The sequence below is a fragment of the Dipodomys merriami genome, unplaced genomic scaffold (assembly GCF_024711535.1).
Source record: "Dipodomys merriami isolate MVZ:Mamm:240054 unplaced genomic scaffold, mDipMer1.0.p SCAF_17, whole genome shotgun sequence".
Lineage (NCBI taxonomy): Eukaryota > Metazoa > Chordata > Mammalia > Rodentia > Heteromyidae > Dipodomys > Dipodomys merriami.
Window position 1 is genome coordinate 18,538,239 of NW_027203048.1, and position 22,098 is coordinate 18,560,336.

General features: G+C 34.7%; 1 protein-coding gene across 1 annotated transcript in view; it reads right to left on the reverse strand.

Annotated features, from left to right (window-relative positions):
• Positions 1-4,448: 4,448 nt before the first annotated feature.
• Hnrnpll (heterogeneous nuclear ribonucleoprotein L like) overlaps positions 4,449-22,098 on the reverse strand; it is a 34,748-nt gene continuing 17,098 nt past the window's right edge. The window contains exons 5-13 of the mRNA XM_070025407.1: positions 21,931-22,032; positions 21,775-21,847; positions 17,536-17,607; positions 12,343-12,560; positions 9,391-9,512; positions 7,767-7,968; positions 6,548-6,605; positions 6,366-6,464; positions 4,449-5,157 (exon numbers count right to left, since the gene is read on the reverse strand). Of these exons, the coding sequence (XP_069881508.1) occupies positions 5,102-5,157; positions 6,366-6,464; positions 6,548-6,605; positions 7,767-7,968; positions 9,391-9,512; positions 12,343-12,560; positions 17,536-17,607; positions 21,775-21,847; positions 21,931-22,032 (1,002 nt within the window). The 3' untranslated portion in view covers positions 4,449-5,101. The remainder of the gene's footprint in view (positions 5,158-6,365; positions 6,465-6,547; positions 6,606-7,766; positions 7,969-9,390; positions 9,513-12,342; positions 12,561-17,535; positions 17,608-21,774; positions 21,848-21,930; positions 22,033-22,098) is intronic.

The following is a 22,098-nucleotide window of genomic DNA, read 5'->3' on the forward strand; positions in this document are numbered from 1 at the left end:
TTTTATTCACTAAAACTCCTGCTAAAATAGCAAAATTTAGTAGATTATTTAGTAACTCCCCAAATCAGCCTTACCTTCCTCAGAAAGATAAATAACACGTTTGTATGATTCTGAAACTAACATTTAGAGCAAATACATGACATGACCCCTGTAGGGACTCAAGTGGTGTTAATTTTGGCTCAAATCAATGAATATATTAGGCCTTTGTAGGACAAGTTTGGATTTCAATGGACAGAAATCCTATAAATGCTATTTATCCATCTAACAAATAGTCTGGCAGAAAAGCTCTACCATAATCAAGGTCATCAACATGGTCATCATTACTATCAATTATTTCCTACCGTGGGAAAATTTCAAGTTTCATCACATATCATCTTTAAGCACACAAAATACATTAGCTATCTCACTTAAGGTTAAAAAAAAAAGACAAAACCTTCTAGAAGACTTACAAATACATTTCACACATTAACACATTTTTATTCTACTGAATTCCTCAGCAAGATTTCAAAGCACCTATGTATGCTAGAATAGGGTCAAAATTGAAATTAAACTTGGCAGGTTAAATGAAGTAGCCCATGAATTTTTTGAGCAAATCCATAATAGACCGTATGTCCTCCTCCTAATACTTACCTGCCTGAGCAAGGTCCCAAGTTTGATCTCCAGAACCATAAAAAATAAAATCTTGAAGATTAATATCCAAACATGAGGTCAAATTTAACTTCATTATATTCCTTCCTAATAGGCTTAAATTTGGGCAGATCACAAAATCTGAGTCCTATCTAGTTTGTAATTTACTACACCTGGAAAAAGGACAAGGAAAGGGAGAAGGGCAGAGGTGTATAATTCTATAATCCTTAAAGATTATACACAAAGATTCTAGGATCAAAACAACACACATAGGTATTTATATGAATATCTATTGCAGTGCTCCAAGTCATGTACAACCAATAGTTCTTCCTAACCATGAAGTGTTTTTAGTGCCTTCTCAACAAAAGCACATTCCTAGCTAGGTGCTGGTGGCTCATGTCTATACTACTACTGGGAGGTTGAGAACAGGAAGATTGAGGTTCAAGCCCATCCATGCAGGAAAATTCTTCATACCTTTCTCAATCAATAGCTGGGCACCGTGGCTTACACTTGCCCTACTTTTGTGGAAGGCCAAGATTGGGACCATCAAAGTTCCAGGCTAATCTAGGCAGAAAAGTGTAGTCTCAGAAGCACTTGTCTGCCAATCCCAGCCTAAAATAGGTAGGTTGTGATCCAGTACAAAAATAAGGCTGCAGGTATGGCTCAATGGTAGGGTACCTGCCTAACAAGAACAAGACCCTAAGTTTAAACTCCAGTACCCAAAATTTTAAAGAGTAGCCTGATACACTACCAAAAATGCCCCTGCATTTTTGCCCCTTAAAAGGTACTTCTCTTAAGGCACAGTGCTAAAAATAATGGACTAAGACAATTAGGCTCACTCAAGCCTTTCTCTATGAATCTGGGTAGAGACAAGATGGATAACTAGTAATAGCCAGCATTACTAACTTCCTAAGAAGTTAAAACAGAATTTCAAGTGTTCTCCTAGACTTTTACTAGTTAAGCCCGTTGCATTTGTTCAAGTTCAAAGCCTGCTAAAAGTAATGTTAAGAGTGTTAAATTTATAGTAATTTACACATTTAAGAAGGGGATTTATGATCGTTTTAAATTTTTGTATGCCTGTGGATGAAATGCTAAGTTTCAAAAAAAAAAATCAGAATCATGGATTCAATATCCACTAGACTTAAAATCCCTAATAACCTTGGTCAGCACTGGAAATCATGTTGAGGAATAGAAGCAATGAACCTTCGTTTTGTTTCATCTAATAAATTACTTTTTAAGGCTTACCTTCTATGACTAAATGTGGAGTACCAAAGGCTTGCTGAATCTTCATGGGGACCCTTAGTGAACTGTGTTGCTCAAGCCAAATAGCCGTAAGAAAGCTACTGATATTCTTACAATGAATTTTCTCACCTAGGGAGGTTTTGTTTTTTTTTGGGTCCGGTCATGGGGCCTGAACTCTGGGCCTGGGTGCTGTCCCTCAGCTCTTCAGCTCAAGGCTAGCGCTCTACCACTTGAGCCATAGCACCACTTCCAGCTTTTTTCTTTTTGCTTATGTGGTGCTGGGGAATCGAACCCAGGGCCTCAGGCATGCAAGGCTCTACCACTGAGCCACCTTCCCAGCCGAGAGTTTTTTTTTTTAGCAAAGGTCCCCGGTTCTTTAGATTTTTAATCAAGAATGTTCTTGATTCAAAATGTCTTTATTCCAGAAAAAGATTCAAGGATCACTGACAGCTACTAAAACACCTAGTTACCTAGCCAATCCATTCTTACAGTAGGCACTACAAATTAAAAAAATAAAACATAACTGACCCTGTTTGATTTTTGTTCCAGCAGTTCATGTAACCAAACTCAGATGCTCTCATCAGATGCAGTTGCAAGTTTTTGGTTTTTTTTACTGCGGGATAGAACCCTCAGGAGGAGAGTGCAGCTTTTATTAAAAGGAAGCTAGCATTCCTAACAGCCTGGCAGATTTTTTTATTAGCTAAGTAATGAGATTTGAATGTGGATGTAGAATTTCCATATTAAAGTCAAGGCCCATTCACATATTTTCTTAAACGGCTCTGAAATGTGTTCTTCAAAGCAGAATAATAATGTGGGGAAGCCAAGGAAAAAGGAATGGGTTGTTCAAAAAAGCCAACTCCATTCACAGCAGGAATGCTTTAGGCAAATTGTCAAAGCCCTGCTAGTTCCACAGTTGAGCGCACACACACACACACACACACACACACACACACACACACACACACACACACACACACCCCTTCACACACACACACACACACACACACACACACACACACACACACACACACACACACACACACACACACACACACACACACACACACACACACACACACACACACACACACACACACACACACACACACACACACACCCCTTCTCAGTGTCCTTTGCCTGTAGTGGGGTGAGACCTCAGAGTAGAGATGCTGCCCCTTAAGACTTTTTAGCTCAAGGCTAATGCTCTACCACTTAAACCGCCGGTCTGCTTGCAGCTTTGGGGTGTTTATTATAGTCTTCCAGATTTCCTGGCTGGGTTGGCTTCAAATTGCGATCCTCAGATCTTAGCCTCCTGAGTAGCTGGAGTTACATGCATGAACAACACCACCAAGCAAAAAATTAACTAGTAAATTTAAAAAGTTTTTGTAACAGATAACTAGTTTTTAGAGAATGGGAAGTAAACAATTATTACATAGACTTATAAATTATCTTTTAAAATTAAAAGCCACTTAAATTTTGTAATGAAAGTATTTAAGGAGGGGGAAAACTATTGTAATAGGTAAACATACTTTCATTAAACTGAGATTGAATAAGAAACACACATAACCCAATATCCTACACTTACATATCATACCACCAAGTTACACTTGGCTTAATTTACTGGGATCCATGATGAAGGTCTAAAAAAACTCTAGATTTTTGAGTAAAAAAGGGATCTATTGCTGTCAAAATCCAATGGGAAGCCAGGTGCTAGAGGCTCACATCTATAAACCTCGCTATTCAGGAGATCCAAGGATCTCCACTAGAAGCCAGTTCAAGACTATATCTTCAATTAACCAGGAAAAAAGCTGCCAATGGCAGATATGCCAAGTGACAGTGCATGGCCATGAATTCAGGCCCCAATATATGAAGAAGAAAAAAATTCAAGGAGAAATAAATGTTACTGTGTTTCCAGTTTCCATCTAGCTTTTCTATTCAACAGCTTAGTTTTCAATTCCTGCCTCAATTCCAAAAGGATTAAGACGATTTTTAAAAATTAGAATTAGAAATAAAGTAGTAAGACTAAAATGGAACTTGAAATTTGTTTAAAAGTCTCAGGCTCACACACTGCTTCTGCCAGTTATCTAGCTAGATCAAACACATTCCTTCTTCTTTTAAAGATGAAAACAAAATAGCTATACCATTTATTACTGAAAAGCTGTGAATTTTGTAATAAATGCACTAATAGTTCCTACTTTAATATGCTTAGTTTTTAAAACTCATTTGCCTACATATAAGGTTATGTAAAAAGAAAAGAAACAGATATGGTGGGAGAATATTTAATAAATGGTGTTGAGACAAATAACTACCCATTTTGATTAAAAATAAAATTAGATCCTTAAATCTTGTACCATATAGAAAAATACACATATTATGATGGATCAAAGAGTGAAAATGAAAATGTAAATAACCAAAATTCTACACATAATTTTTGGGGCTCATGAGCTCTGTAAAAGCTATCCATGGATCTTAGATCTTCATATAGATGAAGAGTTAATTATAACCTCTACTAAAATCTCAAGGCCAGATATATTTTCAATATTAGGTCACATGCAACAAATGAAGATGAACACATTAACTCATTATTATAACTTTATAAAATCTCCAAACTGCAACTAGAAACAGAAGCATGTCAATACAAATGGACAATGACTTAAAAAAAATACATCAATTTAAATAAGTTTGAGTGCATACTGTACAAGTGTATCCATGTCTATTAGCCTTTCAAAAATATAAAATCAGCTAAATCTATAGATCTTAAAAGTCAGCATGTTCAATGTTATTCTCAAACTTGATTAAAATAATAAATACAAGTTATGTTTAATGTAACATACTTCAACATCTAAACATATGATAGGAATTCTATATTAAAATGCAATACCTTCACCTGCATTAATCTCACACAATGGAAAAATACTTGCAGATAATTAGCATTAAGAATGCAAATATATTTTACTGTGGAAGAAAAATTATAGTAATACAGTTAGAATCATATATGTATGTAATCTACAATGAAACTGTAGACAGTCTACATTATGATACTCTATCTTAAAATGAAAACAATATTTAAGTTTACAACCAATTTACTTGAGGCAAAATATGTTTATTACAGAACAGGATCTTAAAGTAAGCAAGGCAACAATAATTAGATCAACCATCTTAGATATTTTTTTAATTGTAGCTTCAAAACTGTAATAAAGATGAACATAAATTCTAACATGCTCTTCTCTTCTTATAAATGGGATGATGTAGAAAAGCAAAGCTTCAGAGTATAGGGATTGGAACCATCTGTAAAAAAATAAACAGTTTAATCACTTCAAACTTTCAAGATCATATTGAATTGGCAGAGTAAACTATTTCATTATTTTACAGTTTTAGAAACAAAAATTCAAAGGAGAATTTATCTGTACCATAAGGGGAAGTCTGTACAATAAAGGGAAGATTAACTACTAATTTACTAGAAAGTGAGTTCCATCAAACAGGCACTTTGTTCACTGCTACATTCCTAGTGTTGAAAGCCTTAAGAGATATTCTTTAGTGAGTTCATATTACAAATAAAAAAAAAAACCATGATTAAGTAGCAAAGTCCACTTTGCAGAAAATACATATATTTATATAAAAGCCAATTAAAAGACAAGAAGAGGGGAAAATTACAAAATACATTAAGATATCTATGATTTCCAGAACATTGGTTTTTGCAGGCTAGAAATCTAACCCAAAGCCTCACATGTGATCTAGCAACTAAGCTATAACCCCAGCCCAAAGGTTTGCTGTTTTAAGCTTCTAAATTTTATGGTAAATATACAGCAATGGGTAGCTAATACAAGGATGACATAGATTGTGGGATTCTATACTTTTTTTTCTGTCCGTCGTGGGGACTGAACTCTGGGCCTAGGTACTGTCTGTCCCTTAGCTATTCAGCTCAAGGCTAGCGCTCTACCACTTGAGCCACAGTGCCACTTCTGCTTTTGTCTGCTTATGTGATGCTGAGGAATCAAACCCAGGGCCTCATGCATGCAAAGCAAGTATTCTACCACTGAGCCACCTTCCGAGCCCTGGATTCTATATTTTTTGCCTCTCTGTATTAAAAATCTTGGGTGCCAGGTACCAGTGGTTCACACCTATAATCCTAGATATTCAGGAGGCTGAGATCTAAGGATCATAGTTCAAAGCCAGCCCAGAAAGTTAAGTCTGTGACTCTTATCTCCATATAACCACCAGAAAACTGCAATTGGCTCTGTCGCTCAAAGTGGCAAAGTGCTCTAGCCTTAAGCAAAAAAGCTCAGGGACAGTGTTCAGGCATTGAGTCCAAGCCCCACAACCAAAAACAAAACAACATCAACAAAAATTCTTCACAGTACAGCATACACATAGAATGTGCAAGGTTAATATCCTATATTCCCTCCAAAATGCTTTCAAATTATTGTCTCATGTTTCTGAAGATAAAGTCCCATTGAATAATTATTAGACACTCAGACACTCAGTATTGTACTTACTCGGGACTCTGATCTGGTAGTGATTAAGTGCAGTAAGAGCTTCTACTGCATCAGTTTTACATTCCCATTCTAATAGTCCGGAAAGTGTTTTGGCAGAGGCTAAAACAAAACATATGCCCAATTGTTATTTGCTTATCCTCAATTTATCTAGAAAACTTTTTAAAAAGTGAATGTTCACTTACGTTTTGCATCAAACACTTTATATTTGATAAATGTAAGAACTTCATGGTCATTACACAACTGTCAAAGAAAAGCAAAACTTTATTAAAAATATGGTCCAAATAAATAGCCTACCTTCACTTTTCTGAGTACAAAATCAACTGAATCCAATGTGTATTTTCAGGTTAGCATAAATTCCTTTGAGAAAAGAAATTTTTAGGGCTGAAAATGTGGCTTAGTGGTAGAGTGCTTGGCTAGCATGCACAAAGCCCTGGGTTCAATTCCTCAATACCACATTAACAGAAAAAGCCAGAAATAGTGCTGTGACTCCAGTGGTAGAGTGCTAGCCATGAGCAAAAAGAAGCTCAGGGGCAGGGCCCAAGCCCTGGGACTGGCGTAAAAAAAAAAATTCTAATAATGAACCTTCATAAACTATGTAAATACATTCATGCTTTACAATAAAAACAAAGTTTTTTTTTCATGTTCTCAGGGTTGGCCTGAGAATATATATTTAGTATCTAAGGCAAGGAGTCCAGAAAATCAACTATTTTCTGAAGCATCCCTATATATGGAAAATGACAAAGATGGATGAAGTTTTGTGTGAAGCTTAAAGTTATGGTAAAAATAAGTTTCTGAATGCAGAAGTAAAGGTATCTCATTATCATTCCAACTCTCGGACTGAGCCACAAACCAAGAAAGATTCATGAAGAACATAATCCAGAAAATGTAATAGTGAAAGAATGGCTATCAAAAAGTGCCAAATAAACAAAATACTAGTAATATCAAAAGTACCAAATGTAGTAGCACACACCTACAATCCCAGAACTATGGGGATGGAGACAGGATTGAAAGTTTAAGGTCAGGGCTGGGAAGGTGGCTCAGTGGTAGAGCGCATGCCTTGCATACCAGAGGCCCTGGGTTCAATTCCTCAGCACCACATAAGCAAAAAGAAAAAAAAAAGCCGGAAATGGTGCTATGGCTCAAGTGGTAGAGCGCTAGCCTTGAGCTGAAGAGCTGAGGGACAGTGCCCAGGCCCAGAGTTCAGGCCCCATAACCGGACCCCCCCCCCCAAAAAAAAAAAGAAAGTTTAAGGTCAGCCTAATTACACAGTAAGACCCTGTTATACCCACACATACATACACCCACACCTACCCCACCCTCCACACAAAACAAACATGGGCATTCAAAAGATACAAATCTTAAAATAGGAAACATCAATACACTACAGATTTCAGCACCTACCTTGGTGAAAGTCTCTTCTGTGACGCACAGTGGAACATTGTAATAATGTAGCACACACGAGGGTGGTTGGATTATATTCTTAGATGCTTGGCCAGCACTTGTAAAGCGATTATTTTTGCTCATGGCAAAATCTTTGTAGCTACTTGTACCATCCTCTAGCTCAAATATTTGACTTGGAACAACTGAATGTTGCTTAGACACACTGAAAATTGGAAAGGAAAAACATACACAATATATTGTTAGGTAAAAAACAAAATGCTTGCATGAATCTTAACAAAAGAAGGCATTTATGGCTTAAAGTATATTCATTTACTGTATCCTTGGGGATATCCTTTTGATATTCACGGGTATCAAAAATGCAAGTCCCTTATATAAGTGGCATACAATCTACATATAATCTATGCATGACCCCTCATGTTCTTTAAACCATAACTAGATTGCTTGTAACATAAAGTGCTATGTAAATGCTATAAGTAGTTGTTAACTATATTTAGAAAATAATAGTATGAAGAAAGTATGTACACCTTTTTTTTTTGAGTTTTTTTGTTGTTGCTGTTGTTTTTGTTTTTTTTCCAGATGGTCATGGAGCTTGAACTCAGAGCCTGGGTGCTATCCCTTAGCTCTTTTGTTCAAGGCTGGAGCTCTACCACTTTGAGCCACCAGGGCTGGCTTTGAACTGAAATCCTCAGATCTCAGCCTGAGCAGCTAGGATTATAGGCATGAGCCACCAACACCTGGCTCCCTGAGCATTTTTCATCTATGGTTAGTTAAACCCATAAGTATAGTTCCACACATATAACAGACTATTTGTATTTGGGTTATTTGTATCTGGTTTATAATCAATCATTCCTATAGTTTAAGGCATCAAGTGGAAAGAAAAATCCATTCTCATGTTTGAAAACATTTTGTGTCCAGTGGCTAGAACTAAGGTTTTTGGGTACTGTTTCTAAGCTTTTTCTTTTTTTCTTTTTCTTTTTTCTTTTGGTTGTGGGGCTTGAACTCTGGGCCTGAGCGCTGTCCCTCAGCTCTTCAGCTCAAGGCAAGCACTCTACCACTTGAGCTACAGCGCCACTTCCGGTTTTCTAGTGGTTTATTGGAGATAAGAGTTTCACGGACTTTCCTGCCGGGGCTGGCTTTGAACCTCGATCCTCAGATCTCAGCCTCCTGAGTAGCTAGGATTACAGGCGTGAGCCACCCGTGCCTGGCTCTAAGCTTTTTCTTGTCTTTCTTGTTTTTTTTCTTCAAGTGTAGTGCTTTATCACTTGAACACAGCTCCACTTCTGGCTTTTTTTGGTGGTTTATTTGAGTTAAAAGAGTCTAATGGATTTTCCTGCCTAGTAGCTAGGATTTCAGCATGAGCCACCAGCACAAGGCTCATGTTAGAAAACATTTAAAATAAATACTTGCCTATTTTAACATGCTGTTGCAATATCACAGAAGTAAAACCTAAGGATATGTGGGTAAATTCTGAATTACATTAACTCTAAAATTTGTCTATAATATAAAAACTACTACTGCTTATTTCAGATTCTGCTATTGTAAAATAGTCTAAAATTGAAATTAATGTCTTTAATAAAAGGACAAAAATTTTAAATATTTTTAAATAATCACTTAAGATAATTACCAAACATTAAGTCTTTTCCCAAATAATTTAACATTATTAAGATGTGTAACAGCTCTTTCTACAGCATACTCATCACCCATTTCTACCAGTGCTGTGCCAGGAATAGTCTTCATAAATTTTACCTGTTAACACAAAATCCCAAAAGAGACCATTTAATTACCTTTCATAGAAACAATTTCTAAAAGACAATATGATTTAAGTGGTAAAAGTAAAAAACAGAAGATCACCCAGATCTGCCATGAATAAGATACTCATCAAAATTTAATAAGGTTTAAAAAAAAGACTATAACTATATTCTATATTCTGTGCACACTGAAGATGAGCACTAGCTTATCCTGGCTCTTTTAATTGTTAATTATATAATTTGGAGACAATTTACTTGAGATACTAGCTAACCCTATAAAATGTGAATGACTAGATTTTTTTCACTATCCATTTATTCAATAAACAAGTATCTAAAATATTTTGATAAGCACTATGTTAGGTACTAGAGATTTAGTAATAAGCATACTCTTCCTAGTACATGGTCAAAAAATTTTAAGTAAATAAATAATAACTTCAAACTGATTAGAGGTTTCTGTTAAGACAAAATGCTCTGTAGTAAATAGCACAAAATAACACTGAGGCAGCATGGTCAGTAGGGCAAGTGCAAGATATGGGCAGTTTAAAAATAAGTAATGAATTTTCATGTCCTTAGGCAAAGGTCACACTTATTCTCTCACACTATTTTTTTTTTTTTGTCGGTCGTGGGGCTTGAACTCTGGGCCTGGGCGCTGTCCCTCAGCTCTTCAGCTCAAGGCGAGCGCTCTACCACTTGAGCTACAGCGCCACTTCCGGTTTTCTGGTGGTTTATTGGAGATAGGAGTCTCATGGTCTTTCTTGCCCGGGCTGGCTTTGAACCGCGATCCTCAGATCTCAGTCTCCTGAGTAGCTAGGATTACAGGCGTGAGCCACCAGCGCCCGGCTACTCTCACACTATTTTAATTATAGAATAATACTGTAAGAATTGGATGAGATAATTGGTTAAATCATTTAGCCTTGTCCTTAGAAAATCCTCAGGTAAACTAGTAAGTACCACAACTAACATGATACCAACTAGCTTCTTACATGTCAATCTCAAGAGAATACCAAAAACCTAAGACAAATCCTTATTGCTATCACTTCCATTTCTCATTGTAATAGGATATCTAAGTACTTTGCACTATACGTACACTTAAAACTTAATAGTACCAGAATTTTCAACTATACTTGAAGTCAATTTATCTTTATGGGCAAATTAGCTTAATCAGTAATATCTAACAAATCTAATAGTGACTAAATTTACAATATGTAATTCCCTCTAATATATGTAAATCTCCCTTAAAAAGTTAGGAAAAATTAACTCTCTCGATAGGTAAGTATCATAATCCTTTAAAGAAGTATAACTAGATTTTTAGATATATAGATCTATGTCTCTACATCTTTATTATATATAATATATATTATTTTTATTATATACAGATATGCCTATATCTTCAAGATAGACATATAGATCTATATCTCTATATCTTTATTATCTGTAATACATATTATTGTTATTAAATATCTGAAATGATTAAAAACAAGGTGATAGTGAAACAGATTAGAATTAGTCATAAGTTGTATTGGTTTTTTGTGGTTTATTTTTTAGTGCCTCTACTGTGCTTGAGCTCAGGGCCCTGCACTTTCAATTTGTTTTTTTTCCCTGAAGGTTGGCATATCATCACTTGAGCCACAACTTCACTTGCAGTTTTTTGCTGGTTAACTTAGAGATAAGTTTCATGGATTTTTTTTGTCCAGGTTGGCTTTGAACTTGATCCTCAGATCTCAGCTAGGATTATAGCAACTAGTGCTTAGCTTTGGAAAATTTAAATTTTATTAGAAAAACAAAAATATTTGGGGTTTCTAAATCACCTGAAACAGTTCATAACATAAAAGACAAAAAACTACTGAAGATATCAAACTGCCTAAGTCTGTTTTTATAGAAAGAGCATAAAGAAAAAAGACGCTATGTAATGAAAAGTTAAAATAAACATTAAAGCCTAGCTACCAAATATTCAGTTTTCAGACCTCAACTAAATACCTAGCTAAATACCTAGCTCTAAGATAAATACCTACGCCTTTTGATCTACTTAATCCAATGCTGTAAATCTATCTCACATATTCTTGGGCCAGTATATAAGAAAAACAATTCCAAATTTTATCCTCAGACCAAACAACATTCTTCTTCTTTAATACAATAGTTTCAGAGTTCATAAAAGCTGTTTCTACTTCAAGGAGACTTTAGAATTAATAAACTAAGAAGAACACTCAACTTTCCAGGCCATGTTCACCCTCCCATATTCTAGTGACTCAAATACTTGTATTCTGGTTTTTAATCACTGTGAAAAAGAACACTAAAATTTAAAATAAAAAAAAGTAATATTACAGTACTAACATTCTACCTAAGCAGGTCAGTTTCAAACACTAACAAAAAAAAAAAAAAAAAAAGCAAATTGTTCCTCAGATGGTAACTTACAGCATTTACAAGAATGCAAAAGCCCTAAATGTTTCCAAATTCAAGACTTCTGGCAAAGCTATGAGACGTGTGTGTGTGTGTGTGTGTGTGTGTGTGTGTGTGTGTGTGTGTGTGTGTGTGTGTGTGTGTGTGTGTGTGTGTGTGTGTGTGTGTGTGTGTGTGTGTGTGTGTGTGTGTGTGTGTGTGTGTGTGTGTGTGTGTGTGTGTGTGTGTGTTCTACTTTGGGTCATCTTAAATATTTTTATCACAATCTATACTAATTACTTATCAAAAATATAATCTCTGAAGTTCAGGCATATTGGATTTTTAGTTTATGTGGATCACAATACTGAAGTTAGATATTCCCAATGCAAGAAGATGTATGTCTGCATCCTTTTCAGAATCACTAACAGACATTCTAGCAAAATAAACCTTACCTTTTCAATATTTCCATATAAGCAGAATAAGTTGAAAACTCTTGAACAATTCATTTTTAGTTGATGTAATCCACTAACCATTACAACTGAACCAGAGGGATTTCCTCCATGCATATAAGAGGAAGATGCTTGTGGTAATGGATATGCAACAAGCTCAGGTGTATCTCGAGAGCCCATTCTGTAGCGACTCGGTAAAGGCAACAATGGACTATGGGATCCTACAAAAATGACCAAAGTAAATTAAGTAAGTAAATAAATACCTCCATTTGTAAATACTTTGGTAGGTTAATTTCAACATATATAAAAACTTTTTTTTCCTCAGTATTGGAGATTGAACCCAGGGCTTTGTGCATAAGGCAAGCACTTTACCAACCAATCCTCTAACCCCAATCCTCCCCAACCAAAATAAAACTCAGTATTAGCTAGGTTGATGTACAGACAAAACCCTTCAAGTATATGAATATTTAAGCATAAAATAAAATCAGTATTTATTTGTATCAGATACAACATTGACTGTACCTATATACACCATGCTAAAAGTTATTTTTTTTGTTAATTAATTAACTAATTAATTAATTTGGGGGGCATTGTCCCTGAGGTTTTATGCTCAAGACTAGTGCTCTGCCACTAGAATAATAGCTACACTTCCAGCTTTTTTGTGGTTAATTGAAGATAAGAGTCTCATGGACTTTCCTGCCTGGCTGGCTTTGAGCCATAATCCTCAGATCTTCACCTCCTAAGTAGCTAGGATTATAGATGTGAGCCACCAATGCCCAGCTTAAAAAAAAAAAATTTAAAAACAGTAACTGAACAAAAAAACTGTTAGATTAGGCTACAGAGCTGCAAGGGAGCCAATCCAACATTCTGGGCAATATATAAGTTATTCTATAATCTTACTATACACATAAATATTAGCTCAAATTTTAAAAACTGCGTTTTTTAGAGGAATAATATACAACAAAATCTAGAAAGCTATCTCTATACAAATAGAACAAATATCTTGAATATACTGTAATGTACTCTTAGGTTAGTATTTATTCTTCTAACTTAGGAAAACTAAAACCTATTAATATGCCTCATCTATACATAGCTGTCTTACTATCTCCAATCTCCATTTTTTGAAACATCAAGAAAACAGCAGGAAATGGTTCAATATCTACAACTATTTCCCCCCCCCCCACACACACACACACACTTCAAATCCTCATTAAGAGTCAATTCACTAACTTTAAAGTAGTTCTAAACAACTTCATATGATTTTCCCATCTTTGACTTGGGAGTGGGGTTGGGGGTGGGGGTGGGGGGAGGTGTACCCCCCAGTGCTTGAACTCAGGGACTGAGTGCTTTCAGGGACTCAGAGCTTTTGTGCTTAAGGCTAACACTCTACCACACTTGAGCAACAGATCCACCTCCAGCTTTTTTGGTGGCTAATTGAAGCTAAGAGTCTTATAGACTTCTTGCCCAGGCTGGCTTTGAACCATGATCCTCAGATCTCATTTTCCTGAGCAACTAGGATTACAGACATGAGCCACTAGCACCCAGCCCATCTATGACATTTTCAATCTTGAACTTTTCTCCAAGTTTCTTAACAAACAAAAGTAAAGTATGGAAGAGAAAATAAGTGTGGAAAACTGTGATACTCAAAATTAGGCACAGGACATCTTTACAGCATTAGAAGAAAGGTAGAAGTTTAGAAACTCCAAGAGGTTTAGAAACACACCTTATAAATCATAGGTCCTTCTGAATTTATGAATACTGAAGCACAACCTAGGATGCATGCAAAAGTCTTCATGATGTGCAGTCAATCAATAACAAAAAAATTTAAACCCAAGCCCTTTTCTCTTTTTTAAGGAAGAATATAGCATTACTGATGCTCATTTTTATATAGGACTAAGGGATAGCTGTCATCTACTAAGTATTAGTATTCATTACATGCTATCAGGGATTACAGTGAATTCCAGTTATTAGTATTTTAATAAAGCTTCCATTTATAATAACATAACACTATTGAGCACATACCAATACATGGAATTCCTGAAATTTTGGAGGAATATTTATCAATACATCATCACCAACTACCTTCATTTTAATGCTTTTTTTGTAATTCAAGATGTTGGAGATGGTACCCAGGGCCTCCCACACACTAAGCAAGCACTCTAACGCTGAGCTACACCCAAGCTTGCAACTGCTCTTCTTACCAACAACTGGTAGTTCATCAAAACAGTATAACTTATGGTGAAGTAAACTGTTAGAAATCATACATATCTTGGTCTCTAATTTAAACTGTTTTACATCTACCTAAGTTCCAACACCATGGTTTAAATCCCTATTGTAAAAGTACATCTTCATATTACATTGCCTACCAAACACTAACATTTGCTTACGTGCAGTAATGATACACACAATAATCACATTTTTTACCCTCATGGGAAGTCAAAAGATCTGTAGTACACTCATAGTACATTCACTCTGCTAAAGTTGTCTAAGGTCCAAAAACATTTGATATCCTAGGTAATAACCACTCAGTGCAAAGGTATACTTGTAATTATGACTTGACTACCAAGATTAAATGATCTACACTAAACTGTCAACTAAATTGTTTAAGATACGAAAATTTAGAAGTCTTCTGAAAATTCTCTGTCTTATTGCTTCTTTAAGTGAAAAAGACTTGATGTTTAAAAGAAAATGCTTCAGGTATTAAAAACTCTATTTGCATAGGGAAACAGTACATATATGGCATTACTAACGTTTTGAAAACATTTCCTGTATTTCAAACATAAACATCTTTGGTCCAAAAAAATGACATCCAAAGATGCTAGTGATGAATATATTAACTTTTCTTGAGCTTACAGCAAATAAATCTGTATTATATTTGTCAATGTTCAACATATGAGCCTCTACTAGTACTAGTTCATCTCACAGGGCTGAGCTTACCAAACAAGAAGATTTAGCTGGGTGTCAGTGGCTCACTCCTGTAATCCTAGCTACTCAGGAGGCTTACATTGAGGATCTCAGTTTGAAGCAAGCCAGAGCAGGAAAGTCCTTGAAACTCTTATCTCCAATAAACTACTAAAAAGTAGAGCTGTGGCTCAAGTGGTAGAGCACTAGTCTTGAGGAAAAAAAGCTCAAGAAAAGTGCCCAAGCCATGAGTTCAAGCCTTAGGAAGCACAAGCGAGGTGAGAGAAAGAGAGAGAGAGAGAGAGAGAGAGAGAGAGAGAGAGAGAGAGAGAGAGAGAGAGAGAGAGAGAGAGAGAGAGATTTTTTAAAGAATTGTGACAATTAGTATAGATATACTACTATAATAAAGCAAAAAATATATAATCTCTAATGGAAACTATGGATCTTGACTCATAATTTCTTCCATTTCCTCTTGCTTTCAGACCAACACATAGGAAAAACCGCCCATGATATAACTCCAAAATACAAATAAAGCTGTTTTGCCTAATTGCTGCTCTTGTGATCTGCAAAATTTATGAAAAGGCTCTAGATCACTATTTCATAAATCTTTTTTCTACTTCCTCATTTTATTTCTATCTTTTTATTCATGTTCTCTCTCTTCTTATACCCCATTCTGCTTACTTCTCTAGGAAGTAAAAACAAATCAAACCTCAGAGTCCAATACCTTAGTAACATAGCTCAGAATGGATACTCCTCTCTTACACAATCCACCACCTTTTCCCCTTTGCAGGACAATACAGAACTGCAATATCCCTATTTAACAAGTGCCATCCTGAAGAATTTTGCACTTCTCTTTATATAACCTTACATTATAAATATTATTCCCCTATGCAAAATGTTAAGACGTGAAGCTGTCAAAGATTTTCACAATTGACTTTAAAAAGTTCTTGTAGGGCATTTAATGTTATTCTATTTACCCATTAAAATATATTTTATATAGGTTCACAAACCTAAAAACTTATACCAAGAAAATAATGTTTCAGCACTAGCACTTTCTACTTCTTTGTCCATTTATTCTGTCAAAGATTTTTCTAGCCCTCTTTGACAAAACGTTTAACCAGTTTTTAGCATTCACTTGTCACTGACATAGTTAACTCCATGATTATACTACAAACTAGTATTCTTGTAACTTTCCTCATGCAAAGTACAATAGGTTCCAAATAGTTTCTTTACTACAAGACCAAAACAGCACAACAACCTATTTAAAATTTACTCTTACAGAAACAGCTAAGAAAAACAAGAAACATACTAAAAGAAAACTGTGCTTTGCCTATTGTTTTGACACTAGAGGTCTTTTCAACTCCTCTGCTATATACACTGACAGGACACCTTGAACAAATACTTCAGATGCACAATGAACAAATAAAATTTTTGGATTTTAAAAAGACACTAGAGAATAAGCCAAAACACTTAAGAAGGGCCATCGTTAAATATGGAAGAAACATTTAGGATAACAGACAACACCAGCAGCTCTGTGACAATAAATCAAAGAGTTCAATATAACAAGTTCTATTTTTTCTACCACTTCTAAGTATTGTTTTTCAATCTTAAAATAGAGAATGGGGGGCAACTGCCAAAAAAACCATTTTATTAAATTACAGCCAGCTAAAAACCCTTATTAATATCAATGTTCAGCATCTACTTATAAGAACAATAATCTGAAGCCTAACTCCAAGAATTACTCTAGGTTTTACTATATTAATATATTAATACTTGCAAACAGTAAAAGCCAAAAAGCCTTAAAAATAGAATTAAATACAAACAAATTTAACCAAAACCAAAGTATCAACTGTATAAAAGTCAAAACAAAAGTATGTATCCTTTTGTACAAATATCCCATTCTTTCTGCCTTCATTACTCAAAATTCCTGTCTGCTTATAATTGCTGAATGGAAATAAACTTACTGACTGACCAATACTCCTCCTCCTTTTTGGTCCTCTTATAGGCCAGAGCCCATTACAAATCAAAACCAAACCAAACAAAATATAACAGCAAAAAATTTTCAATCCCCAGCCAATTGCTCTGTTTATCTCAAGAATTATTTGATATATCATATCCTTAAAAAAAACAAGGGATTTTTGGACAACCTGAATACATTATAAGGGACTGATACCATAATAAACCACAACAGGTGAGCAGTAAAAATGCAGACAAGAAATGTGCCATTCTTCATCAGAAATACAAAAATTCTAATAGTTCATCTATACTACCTTCCTTCTGCCTTGACAAACTTACCATAGCCATCATGTCTAAACGAAGAAGGGTGTTCTCCCAAAATGGCTTGTCTCTGGCGACCCTTTCCTCTATCTGACACAAAAGTAGAAACATGGTTTTAACAATTTTGACTCAAATACTTAACAGAGTTCTCACATGGGAAACACCCATTCAAAACATCCATTATACTTCATAAAAGAAATAGGACTCCTGTTAGCTTTAAACATCCATTCATGTCCAATTTAAATACAAACACCAAAAGTTTAAGAAAATAATTCTATCTAACAAGTTCCACTTAACTTGAAAATATCTTTTTGGCAAATGTCAAATACAATCACACTTTCAAAATTAAGAGAATAGATACTTTGCAGAAAGTGAATGTACACAATGCTAGAGTTTGACACTGTACACAAGTTTTTACCAATACATGTCTTTAAAACAAGCTTTTAAGTGCAGTACTTTTGAAAGACAGTACCTGAATCATACTATTAGCTTCAACAGCAACACATTTTCAAAGTGGGCTTCTTTCAAGAAGTTTCAGCATAAGCCAACAACAACCTGTATTACATGGTTTCACAATCAGTAAACACAGAGTATTTTATATGTATATACACATATTTACAAACACCTACTGACTTGAGAGCTGAAATTTTGCACATCACTGGCTCATATTATGTTGTAGACAGGTCACTGTCTATAGACCTTAACATCAGGCAGAACTATGAGCAACCCCCAACGTTTAAATATGCCAAGATAAATATGCTAACCAAGGGGGCTACATTATTGGATGAAAATACTACAATACTCTAAAGGTATTTTTTATTCTAGCTATGTTTCCAAGAAAGACATGTCAATTTTCCCACATCTTGAGACATCAATAACAGTCTTCTAAAATATTACTTCCTATGTTGGTTAGTAAGTTTTTATTTTTTTAAAAAAGAATATGCTTTTAAAAGTTTGTTGATCAAATAATACTGTCCAATAATATTTTTTGCATATGTATCTGAAGACTCTAATCTTTGAAAATTCAGAGGTAGTCTTTCTGTTAGTCCTTAGTCACCTAAACAAATAAGGTTTATGGAAGATGAGAAATACTTTTAACTTTCACTTCAGTCTAGAAAAGTATAGTTTTAATTAATTATTCTAAGTATCCAAAAGGAATAAGGAGATCATCTAGTTCAACTTCCATTCAAAAACTCATTATCCCTACTAATTAGTCTCTACATACCCCAATACTTGGAACAAGAACCTACCTTAACATTTTCAGATATCTCTAATTTTAAGAAAATGTTTATAATCATAGAAACTGACTTGCACCCATATTACAATTCATTTGAAGCCTCATACACTTAGTATTTGAAAACTTTTCCAAATACTTGATAAGTTAATATGACCCTTCCCCCACTTTCCCAAAGTCACTGCATCTGTAGTTTATGCTGTTCCTTTTTGTTTTTTTTTCATATATGGCATTCAACATCTCTCATCATTTAAGTCTCAACTTTCTTGAATTAATTCATCCTGCTAATCCCTTCTGTTACTGCTCCTCTGCTTTAGCACAAGCCACCAAACATTGAATGTTTTTATCTGTTTCTAGAAATCTTAAAACTAAAACCACAATTTCATGGCTCAATTTTACTGATACAGTCAACAGTGCTATAAAGGAAAACAGAACTATGTTGGGAATCAGATGATTCTAATTTAATCACTAACTTGCTGCATAGACACAAAAACACAATCTTCATTCATAAAATGAAGAGCAGATTTCCAAGGTATCTTTCAGCCACTCACTCTCATTACTATTAATTTATATGAAACATTCACTATCTAATATATGGTCACATAAGCAAAGTGAACAGAACGAACACTGAATATTTCCATCTGTAAACAGTGGTTTGCAAGCTTTCACAGATTCAACTAATATCTGATTAAGCTATGCAATTTGTTAAAAAAAAAAAAGTTACACATATATAATATTTAACTTTTGTTTAACACTTTGGGAAGCTTCCTGGAGATCAAGTAAGGATTCTTTGTAGTAAAATGTAATCATATCTTCATATCTAAAGGACTTTTGAAAATAAAATTATGCTTTTTAAAATCCTATTTTTCTCATAGAAAAAGATATATGAAGGTTTTATTTGGGCATCGCAGACAACTTTAATTATCAACTTGACTTCAAGTTAAGATCACTTCAAAAACAAAAACAAACTCCTAGTCTTGTCAGAAAATTGTCTGTGAACAACTATTTTACTTCAATTATATTATTTAACAACCTATCGTGCATATTTCTAAACAGATCTCACCAGAATTGTATGAAAAACTAATCTAGCTTTGTGTTATAGTCACAACTTTTTCTGAACATGTTAACATTTAAAATCTAATCTATAAATGTCTTAAGATATTAAGAAAAATGCAACTAAAACTCACTACTTTAAATGAATGAACAAAACCCCAAACAAGTGTTTAAAACTGACAGAAGTGAGAGATTTCTCATCAACCACTTGTCCTGTTGTTGTTTGAGTGCTAAGGTTTTGTTTTCCAATAATGGATTCAACTGTACAAAGTCTAAGCTAAACAAATTTCCATTGAGTAGTAAAAATTTTGGGGTCTAGCCAAAGCTGTAGTACAAAACAAACTTATTTACAGCCTTAAGCAAATTACAAGATGATTTTCTGGAAATTGAGTTAAAGAAGCCAATCATCCTAAAGTCATTAATATTTGAATATACTAGGGACCAATACATTTTATTTTTATTTTTATTTTGATGTATGTATATGTACTAGATTAACTATGGCCCAAGATACTCTGGATGTCACAAATTATTTTTCTAGTTGAATTTACCTACTCAAGTTTTTCCAACATGGGTTCAAACACTGATATTGTAGTTGGGATGTAGCCAATACTGCAGCCCCCTTGTTTTTACAAGATCCGCATTTTAATTTGTATATTCCAGAATTGCCACACAGTTAGTTGAACAATTTTTATCACTCAAATCTACGCTTATTAAATTTAGCATTTATAGGTTTATATGTGAAAGTGCATCTCAAATGAAATGCTTACTTTCAGAGTTATCATGTTTAAATATATTCTACCATGAACAAACATGTTACTTTCACCTATATTTAAAATACCAAGTTTTCTAGTTACACAAACATTAAGTAATAACTTTAAATTATTACAGAAAGTGACAACTTATAAACAGCCACTTTACAAAAATCAAACCACACAGAAAAAAATCTTTTACATATAATACACTTTTTTCAATGTTAGAATTTCTGCTCAAGGTTAATAATTGAAGGGGGGAAAAGTAAACTTATATGCATCAAGTATGCACCTTCTTTTTTGAGGGGAGAGTGTTGCTGAGAATCACATAATCTTGTGCATGCTAAGCATGCTCTACCACTGAGCTATACCCCAGCGAAGTATACATCTTTCTAATCCACATATCCTTAGTATTTGTGTGGATTGGTTAAGCATTGTCAATTCCCAAGACCTATAAATAAATAATTGACCTTGGTTATTTTTCAATTAACAATTTGACTCTAAGCTGAAAACAGTTACAGTAATGGGCATTAACATTGTAAATAAACCCTAGTTTCCGTTAGTGAAGACTTAAATTCTACAACTGAAACTTTAAGGGAAATCAGACCAATATATACATACATATATAAATGGGCACAGTCTATCATGGTGTTCATCCCATGCAAGTCTGAAGTACTGTTAAAGTGTCCTCCTTTGAAAACGTGGGGTGGTGGTGCATGCAGTATGCAGTCAAGGTGAATTGCAAGTCTGAGTTTTTCAGAGGGCTTTTTGCTGATGCCGATGTTGTGCATGATGAAGTGTAGAGTCAGCCTGCTGGAGTCCTCTATCCTTCTTAATGCCTCGTCCAGCTTGGGGGGAAAGTCCTTTCCATGGAGAAGCAGTGTGCAAGTTTGCAGTTTGTAAGGAATATTCTGAAATCAGTTTCCTCTCCTCCAAAGAGAGAGAGCTGCTTGGAGAAATGCAAGTCCTTGAACTGCGCGCGTGCCTGTATGTGTGGGCACTTGTTGAACTAAATATAAATAGCTTAATACACACCAGTAGGGGGCACTAATGTTCAAGGTTATTTCCAGCGTACATGGCCTTTTGTAATAAAAGCATTCACCAACAAGATTTTCATTTGAATTAACTAGCCCATTTCAGAAAAAAGAAACCTAAATTCTTGTAAAAAAAAAAAAAATCTCAGCAGATGTAAGTACATTCTAAAATGTACAAAATACCTACCTCGTCTTCCCAAATATGGTTTAGTGTAGTCCCAACTGTCATTGTCATTCCTAATAACATTTAGACGAGTTGGCTGTTAAAATTGAAAATAAAGTAAGTTCAAATTATATACTTGAAGCATAAATATTTAATAAAGTATTGAAAAATAGTATTTACCCTTGCATATTCAATTTTTAGTGTGCAACATCCAGCATATATATCTGCTCCATTGAGTGCCGCCTTAGCTTTCTGAGCACAAAGGACTGATTCAAACATAAACTGTATTAAGGAAATGTAGTTTAAAGTATCCAATGTTTAATCATTTTTCAATTTCAAAGGATTAAA